This window comes from Pleurodeles waltl, chromosome 5 (assembly GCF_031143425.1).
Source record: "Pleurodeles waltl isolate 20211129_DDA chromosome 5, aPleWal1.hap1.20221129, whole genome shotgun sequence".
In the NCBI taxonomy this organism is placed as follows: Eukaryota; Metazoa; Chordata; class Amphibia; order Caudata; family Salamandridae; genus Pleurodeles; species Pleurodeles waltl.
In genome coordinates, this window is record NC_090444.1 from 1,200,879,477 (window position 1) to 1,200,895,524 (window position 16,048).

General features: G+C 43.8%; 1 protein-coding gene across 1 annotated transcript; it reads left to right on the top strand.

Annotated features, from left to right (window-relative positions):
* The first annotated feature begins 12,918 nt into the window (after positions 1 to 12,918).
* On the top strand, positions 12,919 to 13,908 carry LOC138297104 (nuclear apoptosis-inducing factor 1-like). The gene is made up of 2 exons (XM_069236604.1): positions 12,919 to 13,342; positions 13,565 to 13,908. The coding sequence occupies exons 1-2, from the start codon at positions 12,919 to 12,921 to the stop codon at positions 13,906 to 13,908; spliced, it is 768 nt and encodes a 255-aa protein (XP_069092705.1).
* The last annotated feature ends 2,140 nt before the right edge of the window (positions 13,909 to 16,048 follow it).

A 16,048-nucleotide genomic window follows, 5' to 3' on the forward strand; every position in this document is an offset into this window, starting at 1 on the left:
GCTAACATGGAGGCCTGCTGACGTCAGCAGGCCTCCATGTTAGCGACCTGCTTGTCAATAAAGCAGGATTTTTTTTTTTTAAAGTGTAGCCCGTTTTCCCTAAGGGAAAACGAGCTGCACTTTAAAAAAATCCGAAACCTTTAGTTTCGGTTTTTCAGGGCAGGGAGTGGTCCCTTGGACCACTCCCTGCCCTGAAAAATTAATATCTGGTCCAGTCACAAAGGGGAAGGGGTCCCATGGGGACCCCTTCCCGTTTGCGACTGGGTTACCATCCACTTCAAGTGGATGGTAACTGCGAGTCCATTTGCGGCCGCTTTCGCGGCCGCAAATGGAATTGCATACCAGTGCGAGTCGCTAATAGGAAGAGAACACCCCTTCCTATTAGCGAGTCTGAAATGCATTTTGCGAGTCGGATCCGACTCGCAAAATGCATTTCTGCATAGCAAACCCACGTTTGCGAGTCGCAAACGGCGATTTTCGACGTTTGCGACTCGCAAACGGGTTGCTACATCTGGCCCAGTATCTTTTGAATATAATGTGCAAAAGAGCATAAAATGTGAGGTAGAGTGCTTAGTGTGCCCATCACATGGGCAAGGCGGCAGGGTAACATGCCATGAATTGCTGGTTGGAAAAGCCACTAGATGGTGTATTAGGTTTAACCTAAACCTGGTCAAATATAATCTGTTTTGGAGATTATTTATCCATAGCAAATAAGGCTCCACCCATACAGGCAAGGTGATTTGCATATACCTTACAAAAATTGGTTTGTCAAAGATGCCTTCAAGCCTGGTTTCTTCCTTGGGAGCTCCAAAAATCCTCTTCAATTCAACTTTAAAATTTCGAGGGATGCTTCCTGGGTTGTTGAAAGCATATCCACAACCTAAACTGTAAAAAGTAGGTTTTCTATATACCAGCGAGGGAATTAACTCCATGTAATCCTGAGATGAAGAACCAGATAACACTTCCCCCCTAGTGAAACAAATTTGAGGGCTTTTCCATATTTTTAACCATAAAATTAAAGGTGCCAGTTTAATACAATCTTCAATATAACCCACCCCTAGCTCCCTATGAACAATAAAACACACTATAGTTCTTGGTACTGCAGCGAGTTTGCATAAAAAGCTGCCCACTACAGCCTGCAGTCTGCTTGGTTGGGCACAGTCCCACACACCAGCACCATTGGTGGCAACTGCCAAGCATTTACTATTATAAATTTCAAGCAGATCTCGCACAGGTCTTTGCCCTAAACATCTTGCAAATCTAAAAACAGCATCACCCACCATCCCCATTTTCATGCCCTACTAATTAGAAGACTATCCCAATGCCCCTTTACATCAAATAAAATACCCAGATAATTAAAATTAGATGTTTTTTTCTATTATTCTTCCTCCTATACATAATGTTTTTGGTTTTAACTTATGTGGGCCGTATGACATTACAAATTATTAGTTTGGTTAACCTTTAGCTTAAAATTTTGCATAAAGGCGTAAAAACCATTCAAGAGACTTTGAAGCCTGTTTGCTGTACGTGCCAATAAAACCTCATCGTCAGTGAACAGCAAAACAGAAACTAGCTGGTCTCCAATTATAGGGACATCTTTTGTGCACTTACTTAGCCCTGCGTCTAGGGAATTTATATAAAATAAAAAAGGGGAAAGGGGCTAGGATACAGCCCTGTCTAACACCCCTTACTACCGGAATTGGGCCCGTACAGCTCCTCTGGTTGAATAACATACTCTGCTGACACATCCCTGATAGAGTTGAATTATAAGATTCAATGAAGGGAGTTCTGTTCCAGCATCTTTCATCTTGTCCCAGAAGATCTCCCCATCAACCATGTCAAAAGAACAGGAAAGGTCCATAAATACCATATGTTGAACACTTTTCCTGGCCTTCACATATTTCCCAATAATAAGTTGAAGGTTCAAGGCCTGCTCTAAAGTTCCTAAGGCAGGGCGAAAGCCGTACTGCACTGGACTGCAAAAGGAGGTTTCCTCTGCCTATAGTTTCAATATAACTCAGTCCAACATTTTCGCTATTGTGTCAATTACGGATGGTGGTCGACAACAAGTCGGTGAATTCCGACTACGTTTTTTGAAAATCTGGACTATTATAGACTCCCTCTAAGTAGTAGCTGGTCCAGCAAGCACTACCTCTTGTAATACATTTGTAACCAGGGGGACCAAGAACTCCATTTTAAATTAATACAGGTCAACTGAGACCCCATCTGGCCCAGGGGCCTTACCTCTCGTAGCACACATGATAGCTTTTGATACTGAGTTCAAATCTATGAGATTGGTCACCCATTCTCTATTTAGGCAATACCCATGTTCATGTCCTTCATTTGACTCCTTACCTTCTGGGTTACATACCACTGAATAATGATCAACCCATTCCTGGTCTGTAAAATGTCATGAGATCTCACTCCACAAGCTCTATGCAAACACTGAATGATTTACAGCATTCCACAATCATCTGCAATCTTTTAATCTAGCAGCTTTATGCAGATTGTCCCATGCCTTTGACCTAACCTCATTTTTCGTCTGGTTTAGGGCTTTGTTATATTTCTGCCTTGCAGACCTGAGGTGATCAACATTACGTGGGACAGTGTTTGTAGCTAGTTTAAGTTCTTTCCATGCAGTTGTGCATGCCCTAGAAAACCAACAGTGGCCCATAAGCTCTATCGAGGTTTGTCCAAGGTTAGGCTGCTGGCTATCACACAACAGAGGCTCCCCAAATTGGCCAAACAAGTTGATGGTTCATCCAGATCAGATAGATAACCCAAGATCATGTTGGTGCTATTGACAATCAGATTCTCAACATAGAGGTTATGTGATAGTATTCGAATCTGAGCCTCCAAATTCAGGAAACAGGCTTACTTCTGTCACAAAGAACATTGAAAAAGCCATGGCTTTGATAAATGGTATTAAGGCATTGTCACAGAAAATACCTATCCTTCCCTTCCCATGGAGGAGAGGGGCTAGGGTTTTTACTCAGTTCTCTTCCTAGTACAAAAGGTATCAGGTGCCTTCAGACTAGTACTGGATCTAAAAACGTCAAGATGGACATCCTCCAGAAAATAATTCCCATGGTGCTACCAAATGTTTATATGGTGGCTGTATACTTACAGGGCGCCTAGACATATATCCTAATTTTTCACCATCATCAGAAATAGTTGAGATTCGCACTACAAGATCAACTCTTTCAGTGTGTAACTCTTCAGTTTTGGATCAAATCAGCACCCAGGGTGCTCACAAACGTCCTGGTTCAGTTGGTAGGCATTCTTCACAGATAAGGAATGCCTTTGCATTCCTACTCAGACAGCTGGCAAATTCATGCAAAATTAGAAGCTTAGGTTATCAAAGCAAAAGCCAGAATTTTAAAAGCTGTACAATGTCTGAGGTTTCTGATAAACTGGGAAATGTTGAAATTGTCCCGTTCACAAGATGTGGAGTATACTCGGGCAAGATTTCAAACGGATCTGGAGCTGGTATCTCTTTAACATTCAAGGAGACATGGCAGCCCATTTCATGGGCAAGGTCTCACCTCACTCGATTTGTCAACCTAATTAATTAATTTATGGTCTCCAGCTCTCAACCAGTTATAGAAGACATTGACTGTGATGGAGGTGATCAAAAAACACTTGAGATAGGGGTTAAACCCAGTCCAACTATCAAAAGGTTTTTACTTACCTCCTTCAAAATGGCAATAAAAAGAACAGATGGCAGGGGAAGAGGTTGAGGAGCTTGGATTGACACTCAGACTGTCCAAGCAAAGTAGTCCTCTCTAGAGCACAAAAGGTCATCAAATTGGAAATAAATGGAGGTAGTTAATTGATGCTTCCTACATTATTCTCCATCAATAGAGAACAAGGCAGTGCTGATAAGGACAGACAACCTGTCAGCAATAGCAGAGGGCACAAGGGAAAGTTCCCTGATGGGTGTGCAGATCATTCATTTCAGTGGATAGAGAGGCATTTAAACAGACTCTGAGCCATACATAGTCAGGGAATTCTGAATCAAAAAGCAGATCATGTGTGAAGAGTATTTCCATCTTCCAAGAACCTCCAGCTAAATCCTGTAGTATTTACTGAGATTTGCAGAAGGTGGGGACTACTAGTGATAGACATCTTTGCAAACAATCATAATTCTTCAAGGATAAAGAAAAAGGATGCTGGAATTTGGATGCTCTGCATTTGCCTTTGTTACAGGGACTGTTGAATGCCTTTCTCCATTCCCTCTGATCTTGAGGTTATTGGTCAGGGTGAAGACAGGGAAAGCATATTCTGATTCCTGCAGAGTGGTCCCACTCTATCTGGCTGCCTCTAGTAATGAAGATGAGGATGGGTCAGGAGTGGTTGCTTCTGATTTTTACTACTCCTCTGAATGTTCCTAATTTATCTCAGGTGTCCCTTCTTCACCTCCAGTTTACAACTTGGAGGTTGAAAGATGAGGGCTGACTTGACTGTGACCACTCAGGCATTTAAAAGGGAATGTACTTAAGGGTCATATTTCTTTCATTGGTTGTCTTTCAATTGGTCAATCTTTTGCATTGTTCAAATGTTTGTGTTCTATATTTTATCCAGGATGGTTTTGGGTTAGGCCTCAAGCGTTCTACATTAAAACCTTATTGGGCAGCCTTTAAGGCCTTTAGAGAAAACTGGGGAGAAGGTTCATAATATGAGATTCTAGCTTACAATTACTATGGCTAAAAGAATAGGAGAATTAGGGCATTTGTGGCCAAACACCCTTATTTGAGAATATTCTCAGATAGTGTTTGTAAAAATTGGATTATTATTGGGGGTTTGTGGCTACTCACCTCAGGGGGCAATCACAGCCCTTCTCAGGGCGAACCCTCAAAGAAATTAAGGTAGTGTGTAATGTATTTATGCAAAATAAAAATAAACAGTAATACAATCAAAATGTCAAACAATAAAATTCCCAAGCTGAATTAGAACAATAGAGTATACATTAATAAACACAATAGCACCTAAATGTCAAAAATACAATAAGAGTCACTAAAGCTATGAAGGAAAATTGCCCTAAAAGCACAAAAAACCAATGATAGTCTCTCGTCATGGTAGACCGGGACCTTGGAGTAATTTCAGGCTGACTGCGATGGAGTACAGGTCAGATACACCAACGGGTTTGTCCCAGTCAAAGATCTTACCTTCTGAATTGTCTTTTAGGTCCCAATCAACCACAGGAGTACACTTCTAATGCTACCCAGAATCTCATAAAAGGCACTTAGAGACTCACAGGGTGTCAGACAGAGGCCAACCGCAAGGTCCAGTTCAGGTTAGCTGGGCGCTTTCAAGGAAAAGGACTCTTGTAGCTTTTTTTCTACCTATAGCCACAAAGGAGGTCAGACAGCTGTTTCTCGGAGCCCACTTCTTTGTCCTGGGTACAGAAGCGTGCAGGTCCAGTTCTTCAGGGCTCCCCTCAAGTCCATTCAAGTCACAGATGCAGGTCAATTTCCCCTCTGATCTTCCATAGTTCCAGAAAGTGTTCTGAAGAGGGTGCCTGGTGATGCTATATGTATGCCTGGCACTGTCTGGTGGGTGGGGGTAACTCCTAGTCCCCCCTAACCAATGTGCCCTTACTACCTACATTTGCAGTAGTTCCTGTTTGTCCTACTGCAAACAGACCTAAATTGCAATTTGTCAGGGTATTTTAAAGATGGCGAAAGTCTTCGGCCACATTAAACTTGGGCTTTGAGGATGATGGAGTTTTTAAGAGACTCTTTCGACCAATACACATTCATTGTTCACGGCTCTGGCAGTTCGGGTTAGAGACACATTGGCTAATGCAAATGTTCCTTTAAGGGAGGTAGAACCAAGTGTGACAACCTATCTTGCTATTGTTAAAGATATCACGTTGGTAATTTCCCATCCGCAGATTACATTTTATCGGGTAACCAGTATCCTTAAATGCACACTGAATGACACAAATTGCCAGATTTAAGAAGCCCTTAGCGCCACCTTGCCCCACATTAGCATACATTTTTTTACGCTAATGTGGCGTTAGGCTGGCAAAAATGCTGTGCCATATTTACAAAGTAGTGCAATCTATACATTGCGCCACTTTGCAAACCCTTGCGCTACATTATGCCTGCGCCAGGCATAATGTATGCAAGGTGGGCGTTCCGGAAATAGGAGGCCCAGAAAAATGGAGCAGTGGAATCTTATAGATTCCACTGCACCATTTCTAGCGTCATTTTCTAACGCCTGTCTAAGGCAGGTGTTAAAATGAGGCTCCCATTTTTTTCAATGAGTCTCCTGTCACTTTGCAGGATTAGCGTCAATATTCTTTGTGCTAATCCTGCAAATTTATGACGCTGGTTCCCTAACGTGCTCCATCGTGTGCCATATCATAAATACAGTGCACACATGGTGGCGTTAGAAGGGCGCAATGGGGCGCAAGAAAAGTGGCGCATCATGACATGATGCGCCATTATTCTTAAATTTGCCCTAAAATATCTTCTTTTATTGTTGCATAAAGCTCTTCTCCAAACATTCTTTGCAAACATGTATTTTGCCTGGTCACTTCATCAGAACTTGTATTCAATGAAACTGCACTCAGTATAACAATAAAAAGTTTAGTGAGAGGTACTCCTCAATCCATTTCTCAAAACTAAATCCAATAGTTGAGATTTCAAAAACCAGTGATTGCATTTGCCTGTAGCTTCTTTTTCAAGAGTCCCCCCATTAATGTATCCTTCTCCGTATAGTGCAGAATGCCAGCATTTTCGCCTCTTCCTGGGATGTAATAGGTGCTGGTGGCTGGCTCCTGAGGGAAAGGTGTTAGGGATAGGGAGAGGGGTAGAGGAGAACTTCTTGACTCAAGGTATTGTTTTCTTTCACTCTATGATTCAGGGTCTTTCTTTGGGGTGGGGGAATCTTAAACCACAAACGGGTCAGTGTCTGGAGTTGAATCACAAATATATGACAAATAAGTAGAAACAGAGCTTCTGCTCCAAATTCCCACCTCCTGTTACATGTTTCCATTCAACACTTTACACATTGTGCTCACCAAAGATTGTGCTTGGGTTCTCCGGATTACCTTCTCTCCCCCTACTGCATCATAGAAAAGTACATTACAGAGATGGATTTGTGATCACGTCTTTAAGTTCACAACACAACAGCACTTGATGAATTCTTGTAAACAAATGTTCTATTAAACCCTTCACTCATAGGACTACCACCCTACCCCCCGTGCTAAGCTTTTTTGGATGTTTGGGGCAGTTGAAGCTTAGGCCTCCATAACTTTTTGTCCATATAAGCTATCAAAGCCAAATTTACATCTTTTTTCAAACATCTGAGTGATTCTAAAGGTTTCCAGGGTTTGTGTATTGTCCTGGAGGGGACCGAGAAATTAGCCAAAATATAACTAAATTATGTTGTTTGGGGGGAAAATGCAAAAACAGTTCTGCAGGAGAAAGTGTCTGTTTTTCTTTCCTGCAAACGACATCAATAAAACGTTTGCTGTGCTAAAATGACCATATTCCCAGATTCCAGGAAGAGGCTGACTTGATTCAGAAAACCAAACTTTCTAACACAGTTTTGGCATTTTACTGAGAGAGAGACAATTTTTCCTATTTTTGTGCTTTCAACCTCCTTCCAGTTTGTGGAGGAAACGGGTATGAAACCCATAGTTGACCCTGGAAAGCTATAGATTGGTGAAAACTAGACAGAATTTAGAATTCAGCAAGTGGTAATTTGTGTAGGTCCTTCAAGGTTTTCTCAAAGAAACCAAGTGTTAAAATAAACAAATATTGAAAACTAGTGGGACAAAATGGGCATTTGTGACAATGTTTTCATTTGTAACTTCTCATCACAATGGTTGATTCACAAAAGCTATATATCATTACATCTGCTAGACCATTCTGGTTGTGGAGATATATAGGTTTTGTGGTTTTTTCAAGAACTCAAGGCACCCAGAGCCATTAACTGAACTGCACTTTGCAACGGTTTTTCATTGTGTACCAGGTATAGAGCAATTCATATGGTAAAATAAAAATAGTGAAAAATAAGTATCAAAGAAACCTATGTATTTCTGAAATGGGCACACAATATGGAGTTTAGAAGCAGGGGTTATTTGCACATCTCTAAATTTGTGGGTACCCAGACTAGCATGTGAAGTAGTGGGTATTTCTCAAAATTACTTCTTTCTTTCACAATGTTTTGCATTTTGAAGGTGCAAATGCAAAGAAATACAATAGGTAATAACACTTGTTCTACGATTCTATGTTCCCCTAAGTCTCCCAATAAATATGGTACCTCACTTGTGTGGGTAGGTCTAGTGCCACAACAGAAAGTGGCCCAAAACGCAACATGGATACATCAAATTTTTCCACGCAAAGCTGCCCCGTTTTTTGCAAAGTGGGTAGCTGTGGGTTTTGGGCTCCTGGCGTCTAGGGAAACTTAACACACCTGCACATTTTTTAAACTACATACCTAGGAGAATCCAGGATGGGGTGACTTGTGTGGCTGTCACTAGAATGTGTTACCCAGAATCCCTTGCTGTCCTCAAACTTTGACTAAAAAAAAACACATTTCCCTAACATTTCTGTGATGGAAAGTTCTGGAATCTGCACAAAGCCACACACTTCCTTCCACTGAGCCTTCTCCTAAGTCTTCTGATAAACATGGTACCTCACTCGTGTGGTAGGGTCTAGTGACGGAAACTTATCAAACCAAGGACAATGGAAGCCCTTGCGTTGGGACTCCTAATGACATTGGTTGGATACATTCCTGTCATTGGCACTAGGACCAACCACACAAGTGGCACAGCATTTTTATCTGCATAAGTGGGGCAATGCTGGGTGGTAGGAATTTTGTTGATTCCTGTGGATTCCAGGAGTTTCCATCCCAGAAATATGAGGGAAAATGTCTGTTTTTGGTCAACATTAGAGGTTTACAGGACAGTGTGGGTAGGAAAATGGAGTGTTGGATCTGAATCACACCACCCTTGACTTCCCCAGATGTCTAGTTTTCAGAATGGTCTGGTAAAATTTTCCATGTGGCAGCCTACCCAAGCCCAAAAAGTGCAGCTATTCACCATTGCAAGTGTAATAATACTGGAAGTTAGCCAAACTCTCCTGTCCCATTTGTAAAAATAATACCCTAAAGAATCAAATTTCCTCTTTCTTGCCATTGGAATGAGATACTTTATTCTGTAGGGGAGCAGCAAGACTGTTTCCCCATTTTTGAGGACAGACATGGTCATGCCCATGCTGGGCACCCACCACACATACAAAAAAAGTAATCCCTGAAAATACTTTTTTGGGGGGCGGGGGGTTGGACAGCCCCCACCGATACAAAATAAAAAAATGGTGGCTTTCTGCCCCCCCCCCCGGGAGCACATGGAGATAATTGCCCACATCTGCCACCCCCACCCCTCTGGCGGCAGAAAGACTGTTTCTCGTATTTTAGGGGTGAGGGAATAGCCATGCCCATGCTGGGCAGCCTCCACCCTTACAGATAAAAATAAAGTAATCCATGATGTCTAGTGCTTTCTGCCCCCCTTGTGGGCATATCTGTCTAAAAATATAGTCAATCTGCCCTGGGGGCAGAAAATAACGACCGTGGCTGAGGACAGAACCGTTCCGTCCTCTGCACCGACGGGTTAAAACTTGTTTGCTGAGAAAACTAGCTTTGCCTTCTTTCACAGGTGCAGTGCACTGACATTTGGTGAAGGATGAGTTGGCAGTTGTGCTGGGAGAGCCACTGTCTCTGTTCTTTCTCTTTTGGCAGGTTCGGAAAATCGGGGAGAAACACCATGGAAGGACAACACCACTGGAAGCCTGAAAAGCGAAAAAACATGTTAGAACAACACAAAGCAAGTATTTCTTCACAGGTTAGCTTGCTAATGACTGAAGACCTCCAAACCTATCTGGATAAGATAAAAAAACAATATTGTTTTCTTCTAAGTAGACTGATATTCAATACGGTTCACCTGATAGTGATCTTCTAGAGGCAGTATGTATGGGCAAGAAGTTAATTAACTGTTCTTGTTGTGGCATTTCAAAACAATACACAGTAGACTTTATGTTTTTCTGATGATTTTATGAAGCCCTTGAATCCAGTTTTACTAAACCATGATTGCATCAATGCGATTTTAATCAATGCACAACTGCTCTAATCTTTTTCCAACAATTACAGTTACTTGAAGTTTGCATTACAATTTATACGATCATTTGTCACGCTATATACACAACTAAGAGTCTTCAAGACTGTTGATTAATCTTTTTTTTAAACCGCTGATGGACAGTTGACAGCATGGACAACAGAGATTTTAAATGTTATATGTCTTTTTTAGCTCACAGCAGAGTTACATTGTCTTTGCCTCCTTTATTGTTTATGTATTTGAATTTGATGTTTTAGAATTCCAATTGTCTTCTTTAAGACATAACATATTGGTTAATGATTTTGACTGATTGCTGTTGTATTGTACTTCCATGATGTGACATAAATGTTAATAAAGTTTAATGATTGATTGATTGATTGATTGACACTGTGCTGTGAAAAGGAGGCCCTCAGTGTTCACTCTGAATATTCTGTGGAGGTCAAGAGTCATCTTTGCCCATTCCGGCAAGCCGGTCGTTTGCTCCTGGTATGCATTTCACACCTATTTCCCACTTATCCAAGGTTGAGCACAGGCTGAGAGCAGGCAGGGGTTTGTACTGATTAGCCTTTTGTAACTTTAGGAAGGTAAAAGGTAACTTCCTAAAAGTTACCTTCCCATAAGGTTCATTAATAATCCATCTTCATTATGAATTTGATTTTTAATAATTATTAAAAATAGTTGTTTAATAATTTTTCTAACTTGTCCTATTTCAGAGTACACTACTAGTACCTGTACTCTGGGTTTCATTGAGCCCTTGTCACTTTGGAAACACAGCACATAAAAAATTCTACATGTCCCACCTTGTGGGCTAGAAGGCTTGAACATATTTAAAAGGAGGGCTTTCACCTGCAAAATTGGTTATTTTAACAAGACATACTACAAGTTACAATGGTAGGCGTAAAGACATGTTTTAGTTTTGTCACACTAATGGATGGACAGCAAGTGTTGCAGTCCACAGGTGACAATTAACTGTTTGTGCCACAGGTGTATTCCCTCACTACATATGGCCTTATAGAAAAGTTACATGTTAAAAATTGCGTCTCTAGTTGGCAGAGGTATGCACTCTGTCCAAGTATGGACCACAATCCTAGTAGGGAAAGTCAGTTACACAGCATAAATTAACATGTGCTCACCCTGTTAGCTTGGCACAGAGCAGGCAGGCTTAACTTAGGAGGCAATGTGCAAAGTATTTGGGCAGCTCTTAAAACAGTAAAACAGAGTAAACACCACGCAAAAAGAATCCACACCAGGTTACAAAAGTAGAGCTTAATTTAATAAACAAAACAAGACCAAAATGGCACAAATCCAATACGTAGATGTCAAGATATGAATTTTTAAATATAATGCTTCACAGCATAGATTTCGAACCGAGACAATCTGGTTGCGGTAGACCGGGTGAAATCTGAAATTCTGGCCAACCGTGATGGAGTGTGGGTAGGATACATGGACCAATCTTGTACTGCTGAAATCAGTACCTTGGTTCGGGGTTGCATCAACGTTGAGGAGTTATGCAAGGAGGGATGCAAGAAGCAGCTGTGTTGATGTATCGTTGTTGATTCTGGTGGTGTAGGCAAGGCATCGGTTCTGAGCCATGCAATCAGAGATGCATCAACGTCAAACCCCTTAGATGCAGGTGATGTGTCGCCGTCAAACAGTGCAGCCGGCGATGCAAGGTCTCCAGCAGCTGCAGCTGCGACATGGCGTCGTCAAAGGGGATGCATTGGTTCTGACCAGGGAAACAATGGAGATGTGTGGATTCTGGTAGGAGACAGCTAGCAAACCCACTTCCAAGGGCCCAGGACATGATTGGCACCACTTGGCAGGGCAGGTCACACAGATGACAGAGTCCAGAAGCTGCAGCAGGATAGTTTGAAGCTTTTGATGTCCCCGAGACTTCACAGCAGTAGACAAGCCCTTGGAGTCACTGTGGTTTATGGGATGTAGAAATGCAGGCCCAGTCCTTCTCACTTCCAGGCAAAGAGGGCATCAGGAAGCAGGGTAGGCACAGCAAAGCAGGAGTCCAGCAAAGTACAGCAGAGTCCAGCAGAGTGACAGCCCTTTCAGCAGCAAAGCAGTCCTTCTTCCTGGCGGAATGTCCTCAGGTCCAGAAGTATACTGTTTGGTGGTATCTGAGGTCCACTACTTGTACCCAGTTGTGCCTTTGAAGTGGGGGGGACTTCAAAGGGAGCTTTTGAATTGCACATATTCCTTGGCCTTCCTGTCCTGGGGGCTATGCAGCTCCTTGTGTGGGCTCAGGAACCAGCCCATTCAGGTGCAAGTGTCAGCTCCCCCTCCCATCCTGCCTAGGATGGTCCATCAACATGCAGATGGCCACTCAAAAACATCTAAGCTACTTTTGTATGTGCCTGTCTGGAGGGAATGCACAGCAGCCCAGCTGTCACCCGCCAAGATGTGTATTCGGAGACAGGCAAAAGTCACTAGGGGCCAGATGTAGGAACCAAAAAATTAGCAAGTCGGAAATAGCGACTCCTTGCAAATCGCTATTTCCGACTCGCAAAACGAGATGCAAGGAAAATCGCTATACCAAATAGCGATTCGGTGCGGAGTTGCACCGCAATTTGCGAGGTCGCAAATTGCACAAGGGTGTGGTCCTGAGTCGCAAATTGCGACTGACTCGCAAATTGCACGCAGGTGCAAATAAACTGTTGAAAAACCCACTTCCTGGTTCTGAGTGATGACATCAGAACCAGGAAGTAACCCCATGGAACAGGGAGGAGCCTACCCAGCCCAAACTGCAGCATCACACTCAGGTGAGAGGAGCTACAGCAACAATGCCATCTCAGGACAAGGAGGCACCCAGTGCTGGCAGGAACAGAAATTTAATGTTTTCAGAGAAGGACTTGGAGGTGCTAACAGAGGAGTGCTGCCTGCACCATGATGTGTTGTTTGGAAAGGCAGCAATGAGTGTCCCTGACAGCCAAAAGAAAAAGATCTGGCAGGACATCCTCACCAAAATTAATGCAATCAGAGTCAGCCACCGCACACTAGATGAGGTCTGCAAAAGGTGGTACGACCTTCGCTCCAGTACCAAGGAAAGGGTGGCTGTGCGTATGAGGGAGATACATGGCACTGGAGGAGGCCCATCTACAGTACCACCCCCTACAGCCATCGAAACGATGGTGGAGACCACTCTGGAGCCGAAGGCAGTACTTGGCATTGGAGACCTTGACAGTTCAGCACCAGGAACATCCAAAAGTAAGTACCAAAATTAACGTATTTACACCACTCTATGCACCATGCACACAACCACAGTACACATAAGCATGCACCTTCAGATTAGCTCCATTCCCAGTTTGGCAACCTATAGAATAGTGCATTATGGGCAATGTAGTACAGTAGTCCAAATATGGAGTCATTTTTATGCTGAGGCATCAAACATATGTGAGGCACTGACAGTGTTTCCCCTGTGTCCCACAGGTCTACCACAAGGACCCACCAACAGCGCCACTGTGCAGGGAGAGGAACAAGCCATACACACACAAGAGGAGGCTGCCACAGAAACTGCTGGGGAGTGCATGACAACACCACCCGTCCAACATGCACCAGAGGACATGGATGATCCTGATCTGGGTTTAGAGGCAGCCAATATGACACCGTGGCCAATGATGAGAGTCGACCACATAGGTCAGCTGGCTCTGTGCGTAGACGGCAACGCCCAGTTCAGTCAGCGCGTGAGGAGGATGTCACCGACGAACAATTGTTCGGACAGGAGGCATCCTTACTGCAAAGTCACCAGCTGCAAAACAGACACATGCGGTTGATGAATTGTAACCTGACCAAACTGCAGAACACACTCTCCCAGGGTTTTGCTAATGTGGACAACCAGTTCACTACTATGAACGCAAACATGGCAAACCTAACCTCTTCCACAGACAACTTGGTCAGGGAAATGGTGGCAGACAGGGCACATGCAAGGCGCAGGGAGCGCAACACTGCTGCCCGTTTGGACAGACTAAGTGTTTCAATAGGGCGCCTTGCTACCACAACAACCTGCCTGTCAAGGCGCACAGTGAGGCTGCAGGTCGAACTCACTTGGCCATTTTGCAGGTGATGTGGCAAGAGGACTTGGCCGCATCAGCCATGCAGTGGACCTGCTAGAGACCAGACAGGCAGCAAGGGGCATTGGCGATACCCCGCAGGATAGCAAGGAGATCTCCAGTGTCAGCAGTGTGTCTGCCACTGATGCATGAATCCTGCGGAGTAGCAGTGCCCGCCACGGATCAGGGGACCAACCTGGAGTGAGCCATGGTGAACGTAGTCGCAGGAGGCTGTGAGCTACCAATATGTGGTGTGACAGAGGCACATGAACTAAATGTGTCAGACTATACTTCTTGCTTTCCTTATGCAGTTTAGTTGGCTATAGTTTCCCCATTATATTCCTGAAATAAAAGGGATAATTTGTTGAGTTACACAACTGGGCTATGTGTGTCTTACATTAGTGAGTGTTGTCACGGTTGTCACGTACCTGCCAAAGTATTGGGTTGTAATGTGGTTCCGTCTCTGTCTGCCCTCCATTGCGATGCTTCCATCCCTAGGTTGTCGATGTGGTAGCTCTTGCTCCTCATCCTCCGAATCTGTGTCGTCAGGGGTGAGATATAGCCCACGTCTGGTGGCAATGTTGTGTAGGATGGCACAAGTAGCAACGATCTTGCATGCTGTTTCAGGAGCATACTGGAGTGCTCCTCCGCTTTTGTGCAAGAATCGGAATCGTGACTTCAACAAGCCGAAAGTCCTCTCTATGACAGCTCTGGTCCGCCGATGTCCAATGTTGTATCGCCTCTCATTCTGATTGCCAGGTGTTAGGTATAGGGTGAGTATCCATGGTCTCAGGGCATATGCACTGTCACCTGTTTGACAAAAAAGGCAAATTTAGCAGGGCATCACAGGGTTACACAGTGGCCTGTATGTATGGCTTCAGGGTGTAGTCAGCAATACCTAATAGATATCCGTCTCCAAACTCCCCACGTTCTAGGCGTTGGTGTATCCCACTGTGCCTGAATAAGTATGCATCATGTGTACTCCCTGGATATTTAGCCACAATGTCAGTAATGACATTATCGGCATCACATACCACCTGGATGTTTAGTGAGTGGGTACATTTCCTATTGCGGAACACATATTCCAGATTTGCAGGTGGGCAAATTGGTATATGTGTCCCGTCCACACATCCTATTACATGGGGGAAGTTGGCAATTCTGTAGAAGTCCAACTTGGTGCTGTTAATTTCTGCCTCATTCCTGGGAAGGTATATATATCTGGACATGTGTGCGAGTATGGCATCTAGGAAACGTATGAAGAATCGTGAGAGGGCACTTTGGGATACCCCACCTGCCACTGCAATCACCCCCTGATAGCTACCCGAGGCCAAGAGATGCAGTGAGCATAGCACTTGCACCTGTGTGGGGATGGCGCAGCTACGCATTGTCTAGCGTTCTAGCTGAGGTTTCAGCAGTTCAATGATCTCTATGATAACTGCGCTGCTCAGTCTGTATTTGTCATAAATCTCATCCTCAGTTTGTTGAAATAGTGTCTGACTGGTTCGGTATATCCTCTCCTGTCTCTGCCTCCTCCTCCTCTGCTGGGCAGCCTGGACCCTCCTCCTCCATGCAATCACGTATAGTGCAGCCATTTTGAGTAACCCAGATGCCTTCTGGGTCTCCTTTTATACTTTGGTTCTGGTTACCACCTGTTCGGAATCAGTGGTAATCTGGGTGTGCAAAACGGGCTTTTTGCGACTAGTCGCAATTTGCTACTGGCTTGTACATTCGGTCTGCGACTCGCAATTTGTGACTTCTTAATTGCGAGTTGCAAAATCAGGTCACAATTTTTGCCAGTCGGTAATGGGTCGCATCGCTATTTGGTACTCCGAAATGGGATTTGTACATCCCATTTCGCTTTTTG